The 21071-nt window shown below is 37.3% G+C and overlaps 1 protein-coding gene across 1 annotated transcript in view; it reads left to right on the plus strand.

Annotated features, from left to right (window-relative positions):
• The window catches only part of LOC149065463 (voltage-dependent calcium channel type A subunit alpha-1-like), a 426448-nt gene that overhangs the window by 55496 nt on the left and 349881 nt on the right, over positions 1–21071 (plus strand). The window contains exon 4 of the mRNA XM_089253992.1: positions 7171–7326. Coding sequence (XP_089110118.1) covers positions 7171–7326 — 156 coding nt within the window. The remainder of the gene's footprint in view (positions 1–7170; positions 7327–21071) is intronic.

The following is a 21071-nucleotide window of genomic DNA, read 5'->3' on the forward strand; positions in this document are numbered from 1 at the left end:
TGATTCAGAAATCAAAATTTCCTACTTAAAGATCAAGACAAGCACCCACAAGTTCTAAATACTTCAAACACTCCTATCACTTACTATACCAGTTTCCTTTTTGTTGCAACTAGTGTTTGTATAAAACGTAACCAATCACGAAAACTATTTCATTTGTAATTTTCATTTGTTTTCTTTTCAATGCTCTTAAACAATGTACAAAATCTCCAAGGTGATTTAGAGAATGGAAAATTTGATTTTTGAGCTTAACAATGGTGAACCCTGTTAGCTGTCATAAATGGGTTTTCACCTCTTCATAAGAATATTCAACGTGACTTTATTCTTTAATTCACCAATGTCCCCATCCATAAGTCTACCACAGTTTTTTTTTCTTCTAGAGCTAAACTAGAGGCATGAATCTTGTTTGGAAATGGTGGAAAATATTGCTATGCTATATGGATATTTCAAAATAATCAAACAATAATAACTATACAGGCTGTATTTTACCTAGAAATGAAACACATTTTACCAGGCAAATGATTGAGTTCAGCACTTCAGATTTTAAACGTTTTGCTTATGGGCAGTTGATTACCACTCACATAGAAACTTTCATATTCCTTAAATAATAACATTTGCCATTGGTAGGTGCTAATGTAGTCATCCAAGATCTGGTAAAACACCAGCTGCTTGCAGGAAGACAAAAGCCAGTGCATGTGTATGGGACTGGTAACAAAAGCACTGGTTGTCACGTACAGCCACAACAAAAAGTTCAGATTTGGTTGATTGCAATTTTTTTAAATATTTTCATGACATAAGTATTTTAGAAAAGTTCAGTTAATTATGGAATAAAGTCAGCGAGAAAAGAGACATTTTGCAAATGAATAATCTTAATCAAACCTGGGATTATCCAAAACATTAGGAGGGAAAATCAATTTAATCAGGTCATTTCACACACATTAAATTGAATAAGAAACTCAAGAGGGATTCCTAACATTAGAATTAGCTATGTTTGCCTGTACATCTTAAAGCTATTTTCAACTACCATGGTTATGAATTCATCCTCACAGATAATGTACATCAATAAATTGTTTTTCCTAGGGTACATGGAATCTTTAAGAATAGCAAAACAGCATACCATGTGGCCCTAAACTTTCTGAATATTGTAGGAACAGCATGACCAAGATCATCGTTCCCCCAATTCTGTAGACTTCCATCAAATCAATCACATTTTGGCCCACTCAATATTAAATTGTTCCCTCTATAGGTCTTCAACTTCACACTTTTCAGCAACTATTGAATAGACTGCCATCTGCTTGCATCTAGAGAAATGTAACCTTACACTAGCTTATTGTGTAACTTCCAGACCATCTTGCTGCTGTGCAGACTGTAAAAAAAGGTTTTTCTAGATATAAGCTGGTGGTCATATTAACCACTTCACAGGTACAATCTTTTAGCAAGAAATTTGAATTATATCTCTCTTTAATGAATTGGCAATAAATCTTGTAACCTTGTCCTAACCTAACTGCACGTTAAAAAAGTAAGAAGGAGAAAAAAATATAAAAGGAAAAAGTATAATAGATAAGAGAGGTTTTTAGTCCTCTTTTCACCCTCACCTAAGTGTTTTCTTTTGCTCTTACATGTGTATAGTAGAAAGATAAATTATATACATAGGAAAAAATCATTAACAGGATTACATAAAGAACAAAGGAAAAAAAGCAACTTCTGTAGATAATAGGGTTACTATAAAACTTTGTGTTGGTGTAGAAAGAGGAAAGAAAACACAGACAACTTGTTTGAATTTATTTCACTGGTGTTTGGAATATTACACCCATGATCATGAAGAGATTAATGTAATTCGACTGTGCAAGTTATTTTGGAAAAAAAATACTTCAAAATATTCAATACCTCCATTATTCTCTGTATAAATAATTCATTCAAAAAAATCCCTTCTTTTTATATTTTTGATTGTCTTTATGGGGAAGCATGTGTCCTTGTGCTGTTCCTTCTATACTTCCTTAGGAAAGGATTTTCCAGGAACACACTTTAATACTAGAACTGCTGCACTTTTGGTATACCTAGAACTGCGGACTGGGTCAAATTGACCCAAACTGTGAAAAAAACAGTGTTTCATAGCGAAAACAAGAATTTATTGTCGGTTCCTGGGTATTACCCTATAATTACTCAATGTTGTTTAATTGCGTATTCATAAAGGAAAACTATATTTGTTTATGAATATAAAATGGGCTTCAAAATTAGCTAAAAAATTATGTAATTCAGTAAAAATAAGATTTAATATACATTTACTCTATTCAGTGCAAAAACATTTTTCAGTGATCCCATAATATGACAAAGATGTAAAATAAGGGTGTCAAATTGAGTATGAAAAAGTCTATGATATGATTCTGTCAAATAAATATTGATTTCTTACTGATAAGTGGAATTTATGATGAGCTTGAGCAATTTTTTTTTCATTATTCTTGCACATTCATCGCATGTTGAAGTTGCACATCCCATGCAAAAATTAACAGTTTTGTTTTCACATTTTTATGTTACCTGACATCAGACTGGTTTATTTTTATTTATTACTATTATTTTGATCGCTCTTGAATAATTACATGATCAAGGGCGCACAAACGTTTCCTTTTGGGCAAGGGCAACACGTATGATGAACGCAGGTCTTCAATAAGATTTTAGAGAAACTGCTTTCGAAAAGTAGTTCTGGCCTTCTGTACTGCTCTATACAAAATGCAGGAATATTTTTATAGTGATGTTGCACCTTCATGTCTGTGATGATACCTTCACTGAATATTTTCTGGGCATTTGATCACTACAACTACAATCATTACACTTTGTTGAATTGTAGTGTGAAATAGTTTGTGTGTGGGGAAGCTTTTTGGGCTACTACTGCCAATATCGACTGCCAGATGAAGCGTGCTGAGTGATGAAAAACTTATATCATTCTTTCCTTGATAAATTGTCATTGTTCCATACAACTGTAGTTTCACTATCTTTATTTCATCAGATAATACTGCTCTTTGATTTCATCTCACCATCTCTACTAAGTTCGTATATTTGGCTTTTAGCATTTGAGCCAGCTTCAGTGTAGTGAAAAAGATGTCAGTTGAGGCATTTCTGTCCTTGTTCTCAAATGGCTTGATCAGTTGCATCACTATGTGCTCTGAAAGAGAGAGATTCATTGGACGCTGATACTTCCCAAGGTTTGGAAATCCGTGCAAAACATATTTGGTACAAGGCAGAATTTTATTCTTTTTCTGTGACATTGTTTGCCTACAGAAATTTCAACTACACGTTTTTTTAGAATTAAGCTTTTACTCTCCCAAAATCTTTATTGAGTCCCCTCAGAATTCCAGGTATCCAAGTTTACAAAGGAAAAAAAATATTTAGCTCTACTTGCCATTCCTCCATTGAAAAAAAAAGATAATCTGCTCTGACAATGAATTGGCCTTGACCTTGAAATACCTTTATACTTCACTATCTTCATTTAAAAATACTTTTTAGAAAGGGTAACCACTTCCAAGAAAATTCTACACCCCTTTTTTTTTGTATAGAATAGTAAAATGGCTTAAAATAGAATGTATAATAAATATGTATAAAAAAATATATGTATAATAAATATGTATAAAAAATATATGTATAATAAATATGTATAAAAAATATATGTATAATAAATATGTATAAAAAATATATGTATAATAAATATGTATAAAAAATATATGTATAATAAATATGTATAAAAAATATATGTATATAAAATATGTATAATAAAATTAGAATAATAAAAGCGTTGGATCAAAATGGCCCAAACCGCAGTTCTAGGTATAAGTGCTTATAGCTCTGAAACACGAAATGTGAAGATAATAAAATTTTCGTGAATTAATATTCATATAATATGGAAAGTCACAAAATTTTTTTAACATCTGCGTCTACGTTTTCGGGATAAATGAAAACAAAGTTGGATTTGGGTCAAGTTGACCCACTCCGCGGTTCTAGTGTTAATTATCTGTGATTCAATGCAATATGGCATATAAAATGTGAAGGATTTGACGCTGATGTTTGTCCCTTAATGCCATTACATTGGTCCATAAAAAGTCTCCACTTCCTAAAATCTGTGCAAATGAACATCCTATGTAGTAAGCTTTGAATGTTTTGAAAACGCTTTGGTCTGTTAAAATAAATAAGCTGATTATATTTGGAGGCAGCAGAAAAAATTTTTTTTACCCATAATTATAATTTTTTAATGATAGGTATATTATCAATAATATAGGGCAACAGATAATTTGGTGCCTGGGTTTTTTTAACTGATTTTATGTGAATTTCATGTGCTGAAAACAAATAGGACATTAGTTTTTGCCCATCAGCTCTTGTTTATGAGATATGATGGTATATTGTTATTTACATTAACACATCAATCTAGGCTTACAATATAGGTATTAAATTTTTTTTTTAAATCTCTAAAGAAATTTTTAAAACATTTTAATTAATTGAAAAAAAGCACAACACTACTGTAAATCTACAATAGCTTAATTTAAAATTAAAAATGAGAAGAATCAAATAAAAACCAAAGAAAAAATTATTTTGTTCCACTCTAGAAGTTTCTTTTGTTTCACTCCGAAAGCTTCTTTTGTTTCACTCCGAAAGCTTCTTTTGTTTGAAATTCTCAAATGAACTTTGTTTACACAGTCTCTTACCAGATTCCAACAGTAATCTGCCATCATATGAGTATCCCATCTGCCCTAGTATTGGTTCTCCATTGTTTTTATATCATGGCAAATCATTCACCTTATTTTTCACTAGCATTGCCTAGAATCTGGAGGAAATAGCTGCGCAAGTAATGAACAAATGAGATCCTCACTTTACGCTTTGAATTCGTGAAATGAGGATCGTTTGTGAGCTTTTTGATTTAAGGACCATCAAAAATTCCAGCTTTAAGTTTTTCTGTACTTATTCCAGGCATTTTTTGTCTTATGTATGCAAAGCAAGGGTTCTCTTGATCAAGAACTTTCATGAATTGTTTCATTAACCCCAGCTTCATATGCAGCGGAGGCAAGATGGTTCTGTCTCGTCCGACAAAGGGTTCACAAATGAAATAATTTATTTCTCCAACAGCCATGTTCTCTTTCTCTCTCTCATAGGCCAGTTTTCTCTTATCCAGTGGTATGGTTGGGCTCTGTTATCCCATAGGTACAAAAAAGCAAGGGTATTTCACATAGCCTCCATGCTGACCAAGGAGAAAGTTAACCATTTTTAATTCCACACAAATTTCCCATTGATTTTTGTGAAACCTAATCTTCTACATGACCAAAACTATAGTATCATATTCTTCTTTCATTTTGGTTACTTGAGCAATGGGTATTGCAGAGTCTAAATCAGGATTTGTCCACATGCTGCGGTTATTTAGGTTTATGCTAGTAATATTCAAAATACAAAAATAACAGTCATCAGAGTTGGGGTTCTCTCCAAACCATTGGAAAACCAAGTTTTAGACTCCTTTTTTTCCCATTAGTCCACTGTCTTGTGTGTTCTGTACAAGTTTTATGCTCAATGTGTGTAGTCAAAACTTCATGTTGGTCACCAAGCCTAATGCCAAAATACTCAAGGGTAGCTTTTTTAAAAAATCAGGACTGGTTTTTCTGTTCTATTTTCAGGGTGTACTTACCACATATGTAGCAAAATAAATCAGGATTATTGACACACCTTTGACTGGAGACATCATTCTTTCTTTTCATTAACCTTCAAAGCAAAGAACCATTTCTAGCACAACTCATTCAGTAGTAAATCCCCATGGCAATACACCGGAGTTGTGCTCAGTTTGGAAGAAAACAAAGAATTTTATGAGTTGTGTTAGATGTAAACACCAGGTTATGTCAACAAGTATGGCTTCATACAATCAGCTGATAGCAGTACTAAGAAGGTAAAAAAAAAAGCAGGAACCAATCCAGTCCATAAAAAATTTTACCACTATTCAATGAATTGTATCTCTCTATCTCAAAACTGACAGGACTGAAAAAAAATTTTGGGGTAGAAGGTTTTTTTAGTAAGAAAGGAAAAACACATCAAAAATAGCAAAAAATTTGATTGATAAAAACTAAAAAATACTGTACTATATTTTACTACATACTAAAAAAATTATTGGTCAAGTTACACAATCAATGTTCAATCGCACTATATGCAAATACTCTGAAATATGTTTGAATTTTTTTTCTGTTCAATTTTATTTACATACCTTATTTTAAATTATCCGTAAGCTCAGATTGATGCATATTTTTTGCTCTCTGAAAATTCAGAGGCTCATCTATACTAGATAGAGCTGCAAATATTTCTGGCCCTATCTTCTCAGCTTGCTTCAGAAAATTATGTACCATTTTTACAGGATGTGTTAAGCATCTCACTGTTACTTTTTTTTAATTCCTGTGGAGCATCTTCTGCTATATTTTTGTCACTCAAGTCGACACATACATTCAGCAATAATTTCAGTATTAGTCAAGGTGCTGCAAGTTTCTAGTGAACTGTCCATTTCCACAAATCGGAAAATGAAATTTCTAGCTTCAAGTGTTTTTTAGTATAATGCCCCAATGTTTTGAAATTTCATTCTCAACATTGTTCGGGGAATCATTGAAATTCAAGTGAGCCACCAGATCTGATCCTTCATCACTTTGATTCTGAACACACAGCATAAATGAAGTAATTTTGAGCAGTCTGTTGGCTGACTTTTTGTCATGCTGAACGAGTTATTCACATAGCATTCACCTCTGTCAATCATAATATCTGCCTACGATTGACGAGATCGATCAACACAATAGGGTATAATATACGAATAATCCTTTCTTATCGGAATTGGCAATTAACTGTAGGTCCTTGTCTAATTCGCTCTCTTGTGTAGAAAATGATGATGGTGCAACAAAAATGATTAAATGATCCATCATCTCAAAACCAGATAATCACACCATCATGCTTTCACGGAGTGATAGATACTATTATTATTATTTTATGAAGTTTGTTGGAAAAAGGTAAACATTGAGTAGAAGGAATTACTTTTCTCATATGATTTTCATGAATTAAATGTAAGAATCAAAAATTATAATTTTTAGAGAATTTGTACAGAAAATACTTCCAATGAAAAGTAAAAGTTTCTTTTTAGCTTATAGTAATCAATGTTGCATTGTCTTTTAGGTCTTCAAGTAGTTCTCAAGTCTATTATAAAGGCCATGGCACCACTTCTCCAAATTGGCCTGCTGGTGCTTTTTGCCATTGTAATATTTGCTATTATAGGCCTTGAATTTTACAGTGGAGCTCTCCACAAAACTTGTTATAGCAAAGATGATACTGGTAAGTGTGCAAATTTTTTAACTCATCTAATGTTTTTGGCATGATATTATGCTGGAAGTTGTATGAAAGAAATCATGGGTGGATATACGGGGGGCGTGGGGGCATTGCCCAACCCCCCCCCCCCCAGAGTTGACTGATCTAATGTATATGTTACCGGCAAAGTATGAAATCCAGGCATTCTATATAATGCCTAGGCATTCTATACAATGCCTGGTCGTTTCAGGCAAAGTATGAAATACCGGTTTTATTCTATACTTTGCCTAGGCATTCTATAGAATGACTAGTCATTCTATAGAATGCCTAAACACAATCCAGGCAAAGTATGAAATATCTTCTTCCAACAAATCTCTTTAGGGGCGGTATAAAATATTACATAAAATTAAAATTTCGCAGAATTTTCGTCATTTATTCCCAGAAACGTTTCCCTTTCGCTCTCGTGAAAAAGGATCTGTTGAGGGGCGGTATAAAATATTACAATTTCGTCGCATTAAAATTTCACAGAATTTTCGTCATTTATTCCCAGAAAAGTTTCCCTTTCGCTCTCGTGAAAAAGGATCTGTTGAGGGGCGGTATAAAATATTACAATTTCGTCGCATTAAAATTTCACAGAATTTTCGTCATTTATTCCCAGAAAAGTTTCCCTTTCGCTCTCGTGAAAAAGGATCTGTTGAGGGGCGGTATAAAATATTACAATTTCGTCGCATTAAAATTTCACAGAATTTTCGTCATTTATTCCCAGAAAAGTTTCCCTTTCGCTCTCGTGAAAAAGGATCTGTTGAGGGGCGGTATAAAATATTACAATTTCGTCGCATTAAAATTTCACAGAATTTTCGTCATTTATTCCCGGAAACGTTTCCCTTTCGCTCTCGTGAAAAAGGACCTGTTGAGGGGCGGTATAAAATATTACAATTTCGTCGCATTAAAATTTCACAGAATTTTCGTTATTTTTTCCCGGAAACGTTTCCGTTTCGCTCTCTTGAGAAGGGATCCCTTGAAGGGCGGTGTCGTCAAATTAAAATTTCGCACAGTTTTCAATTTCAAACGTTTTCCTTTAGCTCTCTTGAGAAGGAATCCCTTGAGGGACGGTGTCGTCAAATTAAATTTTCACACAGTTTTCTTCGATTTTTCCGGGAAACGTCTGGCTCTCTGGAAAAGGGATCTGTTTATAGGGGCGGTATAAAATATTCAATTTATACGATTACAATTTAATATAATTTTTCTTAATTTTTTTCTGAAAACTTTTCCTTTGGCTTTCTTGACAAGGGATCTGTGGATGGACGATATAAAATGTCACATTTTCGTCAAATTAAAATTCATTCGTCAAAATAAATTCCAACTGAATTTAAGCGGCTAATTTCTTTTTGGAATTTCAAATCGGATACGGACAACAACATTTTATCGCTTTTGGACGTTTTTCGTGGAATATGTTACTGTAAAAAAACGGCATAAATCTGTAATTACGCATAATCGCCGGATTTATATCGATTACTATGCATAATCACTGATCAAAACGGATGAAATTATTGTGCATAATAACCGGCGATTATGCATAATCACCAGATTTATCATAATTACTGTATTTTATACATGGCATCAACCTGTAAATGCTGTCAAAATTACTGCTCAATGATAACAATTCTGAAAAGTGCCCCGCGACGTAAAAAATTTTGGAACCAGTTTTCTATCACTTTGGTCCCTCCCCACGAAATGAAAGTGATTCCCCCCTTGGCCTTGGAATGAAATTTCTGGCTAGGGGCCTGATGAGACACATAACGTCAATTATTTCACCACTGACGTAAGCTCCCAAAGCTGAGGTAAATGATTTCATTGCTATCCAAAGAATTCACGTAATTTTGGTAGATTGTAAAAACCGTGTCACTAAGTTTTATTGCACATTTAGGCTAACCAAATTTCTTCGAGAAAAATACCGGAACTCAGGATTTCAAATACGGGTAAAATACGGAACATCGCCAATCATCGCCATAACTGCCGCCGAATGTAAACAAAGTTGCCAACTTTTGCAGAAATCACTAAAAAACACCAATTGCAGGAAACAAAGCATTACTCTGAGAGAATTGCAGTGAACAAAACTGGATTCGACGAAGTACATTGTAAAATTACGAAATAAAACGTTTGAAGGGGCAAACAATTAAATCAACGTTTAGTATTTGCCGTCTTGCAGTGGAGTAGTTTGGGAGCTAGCGTTTTACTGTGGAAGTGTTGGTTCCAAACCCGATTCTCTCGGGCATGGATGTTTATTAACATTAACAAATTCCCTGGACAGATCATACAGGATCTCTTGAACATATTTGAGGATCACTTTATCAAGAAAGTAAAAAAACCATGACGTATGTGAGGTGAATATTCTTATTCATAGTTGCAATTATAGTGATATAATTTATGCGTTGAAAAATAATTTCAATAGTTGATTTTAATAAAGTATAAAACTATAAGCATCTAAAAGTAGGCTTTGTAGATTCTACAATGTAGAACATTCGCGACAAACCACGGCATTCTTGCAAAAAAGTCGGGACAGCCAAAATAAAGTGAAAATACGGGAATGTCCCAGGAAATGCGTGACATATGTGTCATATGCATAAGGTCACCACAAAACGTTTGCTAAGTAGGCCTATATTTTGCTATTTATCTTTTATTTTCACTGTCCCGAATTTGTTTTTCAAAATGTCCCGTATTTTCGACTATTTTCGACTACCCGTATTTTGGAATAGACATCATAATCATCATCAGCATTGGCGTACTCAAGGGGGGGGGGGGGGGTTCTAACCACCACCCCCCCCCCCTCCGAGCCAAGATTATAGTATTATTTTACAGGAAAAAAGGTAAAACTCCCTCAGAGGGTAAACAAATTTCAAATCCCCCCTCGAGAAAATTCTGCGTACGCCTATGATCATCAGTATCACTTGGAGGGACAAGCACAGCATGTTTTTCCCATGGAAATCAATGTTAAAATTGCCGAATTTACCGTAGAAATGTGGAAATTTAGTAGGATTTTCCGTCTCATCAATAATTTTAAAAATTGAACTGAATTCTCGATTTTCGAAAAATTCAGTTCGCTTAGAAATATGAAGCACAGGAAAGTAAATATAAAATAATTAGCCGGACCTACTTTTGAGTTAGATATTCATGCAATAACATTGATTTATATCTTCTCAAGCACAAAAATGAGAATTAATATGTATGGGTCCATAAATTACACTGAAGAAATTCCGCAGCTTTAATCAAGCATTTTTTGAAGCAAAAGCAGGCAAATTGATAACTTGAGCTTCAAGAAAATTTTCGAAACATCTAGCACCCATCAAAAAGGAAAAAAAAACAATTCATTTCGACGTTTCTTTAATTTTGATTTATGTCTTTCATGAGTTGCGCAGGAAGTCGCCATATTGGTTACCATGTATGTCCCTCCAGAAAAAGGGAAATATCACGTGATTCAAAAAGCCTCATTAAGAGACTAAAAACAAGAATATTCATCTCACACATTTGTCATGTTTTTTTTTAATTCACTTTAATTTGAAGTGGCACTTTATTTCTCGCGATTGGCGAATTTTCTGGATTTTAGCACGAGTTAACGACTTCGCTTACTTTTGGCATCACTTAGCGATAATTGACATTGTCCCGCATTTTCCCGTATTTCGAATCCCAATTTCACGTATTTTTCTCGAGCAAATATGGTCGGCCTAACAATAAGCAATTCTTTACTTAGGATCTCTATCTCCCGTATTTCCACCGATAAAATATGGTAAACCTACGTATACCAATTTGTTTTCCGTGACCGAAATACCACGGTCACTTTCCCTCGAATAGATGAGTTAACGGGCGCTTTTACATTATATTTTTTGTTCATAAATCCGTAGATGAAAATTTCGGTTACTTCAAGACAAAATGATATCGCATAATCCGCATTTGCAAGTTCCATTTATCAATGATGAAATATTAACAGTAGAAAGACGAAACGGGGGTCTTTTTGACCTTGCACGCTGTTTAAGCTTACATATCTCTGCTTAGAATAAACCGAACCACCTGGAATTTCTGAACTTTTCCTGAATTAGCATGTTCTTATTGTATACCAAAGCTTCCTTTCGTTATCTTTTTTAACAACGAAGCTACGAGCGGATATACCTAGAAAGACCGGAGGGGGTCATAGTGACCCTTCCTTATATTCTAGCACATTATGCGGTAAATACTACTATCGTCGTCACAATTGATTTCTAAGTAGGTTATAATCCTTCTGAAAGTCTTTTTTGCATTTGACCTTGTGTGTGACCTTTCTTTTCCTCTCATTCTTATCTGCAAGTGTCGTCAGCAGGTGTGTCATTTTTGGTTTTTGTCAAGCATTCTTGCCATATTATCCGTTAAATTGTTTATTCTGGGACGTAGAAAATTTGAGTGCATGTGATCTTTTCAAACAGTTAGTTTAGAACATAGTTTCCCAAACTTTTTGTTCCACCGCCCCCTTTTTAAGATAAATTTTTCCCTCATCCCCCACCCCCAACTCAAGCGAACCCATAGGATCCTCTGTTATACCCGTGGCTTCTATCGCCCCCTTGGCCCTTTCTATCACCCACTAGGAGGCGATATTGCCCACTTTGGGAAACATTGGTTTAAAATGACGAGAAAACGTATATTTACTGAAGAAATACTCCAGGAGATGCAAAGATTAGATGAGAGAAACTCTGGAAGCAGTTATGATGAAAGTGCAGAAGAGCATAGATCTACCCTATGTCGATCTGTAGTGAAGAAAGTAGCGGTTCTGATGACGAAGATTTAAATCAATATAAAATTATTTCTCGGGCGCGGTAGCCCAGGTCGATAAGATACTCGCCTAAAGTACCAAAGGATGTTTAGAGGTGTCGCGAGTTCGATACCCGGTTCGTCTTTGTCAGAAAACTTTCCTGACGCAGGGGTACAACAGATACGGCGACTTGACCGCAGGAAGTCCCCCATTGAGGAGTTAGTGCACCAACTTCTCGATGATGAGCATAGAAACAAGCTTGCCGTTCGGAATTGGCAATAAATTGTAGGTCCCGGTCTAATTAGATCTCGTGTGCAGAAAATGACCGTGGTGTGACTCATTATAACTCGTTGAAGCCACAGAAATGATCTAAGAAACTGCAGCAGATGGGAACATATGGAAAATCATAGAACCTTCCTCAACTTTAGGATGCCGAGGAATATATTGAGAGAAAATCAAGGCCCCACATTTCATGCGTTCAAAAAAACATAAATGAAAGTGTTCTGAGTCCGTGACGTCTTATTTTCAGTGATAAAATGATTCGACATATACAGAAGCTGAAGCCCATCGTCATCCAAATGAAGCTTCTTGGTCAGTTTCTTTGCTTGAACTGGATGCAACGATATCCATTATCTACGCAAGAGGTGCAAAAAAAATTCCTACTGAATTCATTGTGGTCGTCGATTAAGGGTCCCCCATTTTCTTCCCAAACAATGACAAGAGATCGTTTCAAAGAAATTTTGAAATTCATGCGATTCTATCTGAAAGGTCTGAAATATTAAAAACTGACCAATTTGCTCTTGCATGTTCACTATGGAATTCATTCATAGAATACAGTGCGACTTGCTACAAACCAGGGCCCAATCTAACTGCGGACGAACAACTTCTACCCTCAAAAACAAGATGTTCATTTACACAGTATATCCCAAGTAAGCCAGATAAATTTGGGATAAAATTCTGGCTTCTTGCCTGCGTTGATTCCAAATATATTCTGAATGGACAGAAAATCAGTTTCGATTACACTGGGGCAGATAACACCAGACCAGCAAATCAACTTGTCTATGAACATGTAATTCGATTAGTCGAACCTTATCTAGGAGAACGTCGAAACAAAACAACAGATGATTATTTTACATCACTGAGATTATGTGCATTTTTTAAAAGGACAAGCTTGGTTGGGACCCTTCAAAAAGACCGTCGTGAGGTACCTCCAACTGCAAAAACAGGAACTGATATCACACTGACATCTTATCATAGAAAAAAGATTAAAAATGTTCTAGTTCTGAGTTCACTTCATACTGATGTAACCAGGGCCGGTCTTAGGCCCAGTGGCGCCCGGGGCAAAAAAAAGTAGTCAGCGCGCCCCCCCCCCAGGCGTAAATTCAGAGTGATGTGCCAGAGGAGGCAATTTTTGCTAGTCATACGGGACAGATTCATTCTACCATATTATCAGACACTCTTTGTGTGGTGACACCCCCCCCCCACATCCCCGGCACACCGTTATTTAACTTGTAAACAAGCATAAAAACTCAACTTGTTTGATTTAATTAAGAGATTTAAAAACATTAAAGAAGCAAAACGTCACACATTTGTGCAGGATACTCATCACGGAGGATCAATCTTCTTCATACTTATGTTAATTGAGTTTTATGGTAAAATTCGTGTAGTGCACGCATCACGTACGGGCTAAGATGATAATAAAACTGGTTAAATTAGTGATATTTCCGTACGATTTCTTTTCATATTTATGAAACTCATGAACTTCATTTGAAATTACCCCTTTCAGAACCAGTACCAAGAAACGGAAGGGACAGGCTAACACCAGCTAAAGCACCGGGCCCTGCAACTTGGGCAGGCCCGTAACTATTCTGAGGCAATTTGGGCAGTGCAACGAGCCGAATGGAGGGGGGGGGGGCGCTTGTAACTCCTCCTTTTTCTGAGCATAACCATTTCAAGGAGACTCCATGAAAAGACTGCCCCCGAGAAAGCACGCTACGGACCTGGGGAAGGGGCCATATTATGCCCTGCCCAACTGCCCATCAATTATTTTCGTTTCGAAAAATAACTAATATTATATACACTCAAATCTTCGTTTTGTTGTTTTTTTTTTTTAAATTCATCTCGGTCATTTTTTTCATATATATTTTACAATTTTTTTATAAATACGTATCTTAAAGATATTTTTTCTAGTAATGTATATTTAACGCGTTTCGGCGCCCCTTCTCATTTGGCGCCCGGTGCAGTTGCACCGGTCGCACTGCCCTAAGACCACCCCTGGATGTAACTATCAACGAAAACGTGAAAAAGACCCCAGAAACAGTTGCCTACAATAACGAAATTAAATAAGGAGTCGACATCGTGGATCAAATGGTGCGATTATACACCAATAAGAATGGAAGTCGTCGCTGGCCAATGCATGTTTTCGGAAAAAATTACGAACCTCAACAGATCCTTTTTCATGAGAGCGAAAGGGGAAACGTTTCCGGGAAAAAATGGCGAAAATTCTGTGAAATTTTAATTGGATAAAATTATAATATTTTATACCGCCCCTCAACAGATCCTTTTTCACGAGAGCGAAAGGGAAACGTTTCCGGGAATAAATGACGAAAATTCTGAAAAATTTTAATTCGATGAAATTGTAATATTTTATACCGCCCCTCAACAGATCCTTTTTCAAGAGAGCGAAAGGGAAACGTTTCCGGGAAAAAATGACGAAAATTATGTAAAATTTTAATTCGATGAAATTGTAATATTTTATACCGCCCCTCAACAGATCCTTTTTCAAGAGAGCGAAAGGGAAACGTTTCCGGGAATAGATGACGAAAATTCTGTAAAATTTTAATTCGATGAAATTGTAATATTTTATACCGCCCCTCAACAGATCCTTTTTCACGAGAGCGAAAGGGAAACGTTTCCGGGAATAAATGACGAAAATTCTGTAAAATTTTAATTCGATGAAATTGTAATATTTTATACCGCCCCTCAACAGATCCTTTTTCACGAGAGCGAAAGGGGAAACGTTTCCGGGAATAAATGACGAAAATTCTGAAAAATTTTAATTCGATGAAATTGTAATATTTTATACCGCCCCTCAACAGATCCTTTTTCAAGAGAGCGAAAGGGAAACGTTTCCGGGAAAAAATGACGAAAATTATGTAAAATTTTAATTCGATGAAATTGTAATATTTTATACCGCCCCTCAACAGATCCTTTTTCAAGAGAGCGAAAGGGAAACGTTTCCGGGAATAGATGACGAAAATTCTGTAAAATTTTAATTCGATGAAATTGTAATATTTTATACCGCCCCTCAACAGATCCTTTTTCACGAGAGCGAAAGGGAAACGTTTCCGGGAATAAATGACGAAAATTCTGTAAAATTTTAATGCGACGAAATTGTAATATTTTATACCGCCCCTCAACAGATCCTTTTTCACGAGAGCGAAAGGGAAACGTTTCCGGGAATAAATGACGAAAATTCTGTAAAATTTTAATTCGATGAAATTGTAATATTTTATACCGCCCCTCAACAGATCCTTTTTCACGAGAGCGAAAGGGAAACGTTTCCGGGAATAAATGACGAAAATTCTGTAAAATTTTAATTCGATGAAATTGTAATATTTTATACCGCCCCTCAACAGATCCTTTTTCACGAGAGCGAAAGGGGAAACGTTTCAGGGAAAAAATGACGAAAATTCGGCGAAATTTTAATTTTATGTAATATTTTATACCGCCCCTAAAGAGATTTGTTGGAAGAAGATATTTCATACTTTGCCTGGATTGTGTTTAGGCATTCTATAGAATGACTAGTCATTCTATAGAATGCCTAGGCAAAGTATAGAATAAAACCGGTATTTCATACTTTGCCTGAAACGACCAGGCATTGTATAGAATGCCTAGGCATTCTATAGAATGCCTGGATTTCATACTTTGCCGGTAACATATATATGTATATGTGAATTGACATCATCATCATCGTGCCCCCCCCCCCAGACTTCCAAGTCTATCTCCGCCTATGGAAGAAATACAAAACACCACTCCTTTGCTACTGTTGTTATACAAACTGTGTGTGTGCAGATTTGTGATACCAAAATAACCCTATCACTGTTTGGCATTATAAAATTTTTCCATGAATGATTTGCGATAACAATGATCCTATGAACTTTTTGTGTGATGAATAAAAACAGGTTTTTTCCACAAAGTCTTGTCTGAGGGGCTGTATATGAATTTTCCTAGAGAGAGGACGTGAACATATCATGCCAATGTATTATTTCTAAGTATGATTTTCTGATTAGAAATCATATGAATCAAATATGAACCATTATTTTTTGACATGATGTTGCAGTTCTTTGACTTACCTATTCTTCTACCATATTCATGACCCCCAGAGGTAAGCTATTCCATTTATTAACAACCCTATTAGGGAAAATTTCCCTGCAACTTCAAAGCTTGGAATTGTCTCTCACTAAATGGTACTTTTAGTCCATTCTATCCATCCTGTTGAAAATTTTGAACACTTCAATCATACCCCCCCCCCCATGTCACCTGCATTCCTCCAATGTAAACATATTCAAGAAATCAAGTTTTTCATCATAGCTTGAGCCTTGTGTGCCAACAAGAGCACATGTAGCTCTTCTCTGTACACCATCACTCAAGTCTATGTCCCTTTCTAGGTATGGCCTCCTAAACCTTACAGCATACTCCAGTCCAGAACAAACTAGGCCTCAGAAAAGCAGAAGAATGACTTCAGAAGAACACAAAGGGACATTTTTAAGAATGAAACCAAGCATTATATTTTAATTTTTACCACCGCTGAACAACGTTTAGAAAACTTAAGCTGCTTGTCGATGAGCATTTCCAAATCGGTGACCCTAATTTCATCCAGGATAGTAATACCATTCAACTCCTAAGTGAAACATGCGTTGTTCGAACCAAAATGAGAAACCATGCATTTATCAACACTAAAGGTCATCCTCCATTCATTAGCCCATGCTGCAATCATATTCAAGTTTGTCTGGAGCGTCTCCCTATCACTTGGATTCCAGACTACCCCGATTAGCTTCACCTCATCTGCAAATTTGCTAAAAATCCTGTCGATACCCTAATAGAGTTTATCCATAAAAAGTGAAAAGGGTATGAGCCAAGGACACTTCCTTGAGGGGACTCCACTCTTCACACCTATCCAATCGGAATATTCCCCATTCTGCATAACCTGTTGTTACCTATCTCTCAACCGCGATTTTATACAATTCAAAAAATTGCCCCCAATCTAATTGCATGTAAATCCTTTTAAGAGTTTACCATGTTGGATATGATCAAATCCCTACTGGAAATCAAAATAAACTACATTGATGCCTTTTCCCAAAGTCTTAGTCATGTGATTATAGAAGCAAAGGAGGTTGGTTACACATGGCTTCCCCTTCCTATATCCATGCTGGTTTTCTGACAATACATTATTCTCATTTATTCATTTCAGCAATTGCCTTTCGATAATTATTTCCAAAATTTTTGAGAGGGAGTACGTAAAAGATTGTACAAAAAAAAAATAAATAAATAAAATGCTCAACACTTAATCACGAAGAAGAAATATGTATATAAAGAATACAACCCACCCCTAAAAAGTATTAAGATATGAAATACAATTTATACTCTTACTTGTATTAGCCAGTGGTATATTTACAGGAAGGTTTAGTGTGCTATAGCCTGGGGTGGCAAGTTCAGAGGGGTCGCGAATTTGAGGAATGAGGGGCCAAGGGCGTAGCGAGGGGGGGGGACTTGGGGGTCTGGTCCCCCTCCCCCGAAATGTGAGAAAATGACCGAAAAAAGGGAAAAAGATGGCCAAATCCATTTTTCTGTCACTTTGGTCCCCCCCCCAAAATGAAAGTGGTCCCCCCCCCCCCCGAACGAAATTTCTGGCTACGCCCCTGTGAGGGGCCAAGAAAGACAAAACTTGTATAACCCTAAATAAATCTGATTCTGCCGAGATCAGTGAGTTACCTGGAGAGTTTGCAAGCACATGAGTGAGCAAAAGAGTGACTTACAGTGTGAGAAAGCATGTGGATGACCAAAAGAGTGACTTAATCTGCCATTAAACTACAGAGGACAGATATTTTCTTTCCTAAAGGCTTAATTACATTGGGCGAGTTTACTAGCTATTTTCCAGCGGGGGTGTAATGTGATAGGCCTCCTCGTGGTGCACTCTGGGTAACGCCAAATCTATCACACGTCATTGTCATCGCTTTGTGTGCTCATATACTTCACCTTCAATAGCCCAAATTACATGTTTATTTCTACACATCTTGCAGTACATGTCTTGCGTCTCGTTTTGTCCTGTACATGTTTGTCTTCAGTGTCCAACCCCTCATTGTGGGCCCCGCTCCGGCGGGGAGGGGTCCTCCCGGATGGGGCATTGCTTCTTGCGTATGCTCCATCCGGGACGCTGTCTACCTGCGTGTTTGCCGTGCGTGGAGACCCGTAAGGCTGGAGATGGGGATCCTGGTTAGCCTGATGCGCTAGCTTTGGCCTCGGATTCAGCCGAAACGGGAGGCCTGGATTAGCCCCGTCCAGGTCAATCGGCTGTGGTCGCCTCGGTGGCTGAAGGGGTTACACTACTGGGCAGGTAGAGGGGCCGGGCCTGCCGGACGTCGTTGAGGTTTGTTGGTGCTGCTTCACGACGATCTTGGATCTTGAACGCGTCTGCTCGCCTGCTTTGGTGGTGTATAGCTCTCACCTAACCTGACGTTGCTACTAACCTTCACCGGTTACGTGGGCGCGTCCCCTCGTAGGGCTCCATGGTGGGCATGGTGGGTGAGAGTGGAACAATACCCATTCAAATATGGGAAAAACAAAAAATGCACCAAAACGTCAAAGAACTGCACTTAGTGAAACAATTGTCTCAGAAACCGCTTCTTCAAATCTGTCATCTGTCTCATTCTTCTTCTTGCATAGCTCTGATATCAATAAACAGCTGTCAAAAGTATCACCATTCCTGATTGATAAAGCTCTCTATGGCGCAGTTGGAACTCTGAAATCAGTGAAGGCTCTCCGTTCAGGAGACCTTCTCGTCGAAACTAACACTCCCAAACAAGCCGAACTCATTCAAAAGCTCACATCTCTCGGGGACATTCCCATAACAATCAAAATCCACCCCACGCTGAATTATTCACGTGGTGTCATCTCAGACCCTAACTTAATTAACATGGATGAAGATGAACTAACCCAGGAGCTAGCGTCTCAAGGCGTAACATCTGCCAAACATATCATGAGCCGCAAAGATGGCAATCTTGCTCCATCACGTAATATAATCCTGACATTTTCATCCCCAACATTGCCGAAAGATGTCAAAATCGGTTACTATAACCTCCATATCCGGCCATACATACCTAACCCTGTAAGATGTTTCAACTGCCAAAAATTCGGTCACTCACGAATGGCGTGCCGTGGTCAACCCACCTGCGCAAAGTGCGGTGAGAGGGACCACATTTCGGACAGCTGCACTAATTCACCATTCAAGTGCGTCAATTGCGGTGGCGACCACCCCGCATTTGACAGGAAATGTCCGAAATGGAATGAAGAAAAAGAGATCCAGAAGATCAAGGTTCTCAATAACATCTCATATATTGAAGCACGCCGTCGTGTAATCCCTAACCAAACTCCAATAGCTGGTACATCATACTCTAATATGGTAACAAATCCATCAACAGCTAATAAGACTAACAATGTCACGAAAGCATCTATAACAACTCAGACCGAACCCATAGCTGATACATCCACTCAAACATCATCTAACCAACCATGTAATAGTTGTGGCTGCTGTTGCTCTGCTGGAATACGGAAGGAGTCCACCACCTCCGAAGAAGCAGGAAAAGCAACAGCGAACACATTCAAAGTAACTACAGCTACTAAACCAAAATTCAATAGTGGAAATAAATCTAAAATTAAACTATTCAAGACCGGATATTCAAGAAAAGCCATTCAGAGAGCAAAGAAGAACCCTACATTACAAAACATGTCACTTCTTGATGACAAATCAATTGGTGACATGGATCTCGATAATCCTACAGAATCCGGTACTACTCGCCGGAAATTGGACCGAAATAAGTTCAAAGACCTTGAACCGTCTACATCTATTTGAAATTTATGGCCAACATTATTCAATGGAACATTCGTGGTCTTAGATCCAATTACGAAGATCTCAAGGATTTGATCAATCGCTATCATCCTGTTTGCGTGGCACTCCAGGAAACTTTTACGAAGCCCTCGGAGACATGGAACATCAGGCAACATTCCCTGTTTCGTATTGATTACGATGACGGGAGTAGGGCTTGCCGCGGTGTTGCTCTGCTGGTTCCACATCATGTGTCGTCGCGCGTTTTAACGCTGCGCACGAACCTGCAAGCCATCGCGGTGGAAATCTCTACAGGCCTAAGAATTACCATCTGTTCCATTTATTTGCCACCAAATGACACCATCTTACAGAGAGATCTAGAACAACTGATTGATCAATTACCACCACCATATTTTCTTCTTGGAGACTTCAATGCACATAACATAATATGGGGTTCTAACAGCAACACCCCTCGTGGGGAAATGGTTGAACGTCTATTAGACGACATGAACCTCGCCATCATGAATGATGGCAGTTTCACTCATTTCCATGCCCCGAACAATAGTTTCACTGCAATAGATTTATCGTTATGCTCACCTTCACTCTTGCCCAACTGGTCCTGGTCGGTTGATCCGGACCTCCACGGGAGCAATCATTTTCCTCTAGTGGTTAAGTGCCTTGATCGAAGCCATAGCATACCTGAGGGTCCTCCTCGGTGGAAGCTTGTGGCCGCCCGTTGGGCAGACTTCACGGTCAAGGCAGAAATCACGGAGGATATGGTTTCGCAACCCGACGTCGACCATTGTGTCGACCTTGTGACCAGTTGTATTATCTCTGCAGCAAATGAAACAATACCTAAAGTCTCCTCGAAACTTCCTAAATTTCCTAAAC

Source organism: Pholcus phalangioides, unplaced genomic scaffold, assembly GCF_987345545.1.
Source record: "Pholcus phalangioides strain wild (caught in Gottingen) unplaced genomic scaffold, Ppha-v1.0 ptg000039l_1, whole genome shotgun sequence".
Classification (NCBI taxonomy): domain Eukaryota; kingdom Metazoa; phylum Arthropoda; class Arachnida; order Araneae; family Pholcidae; genus Pholcus; species Pholcus phalangioides.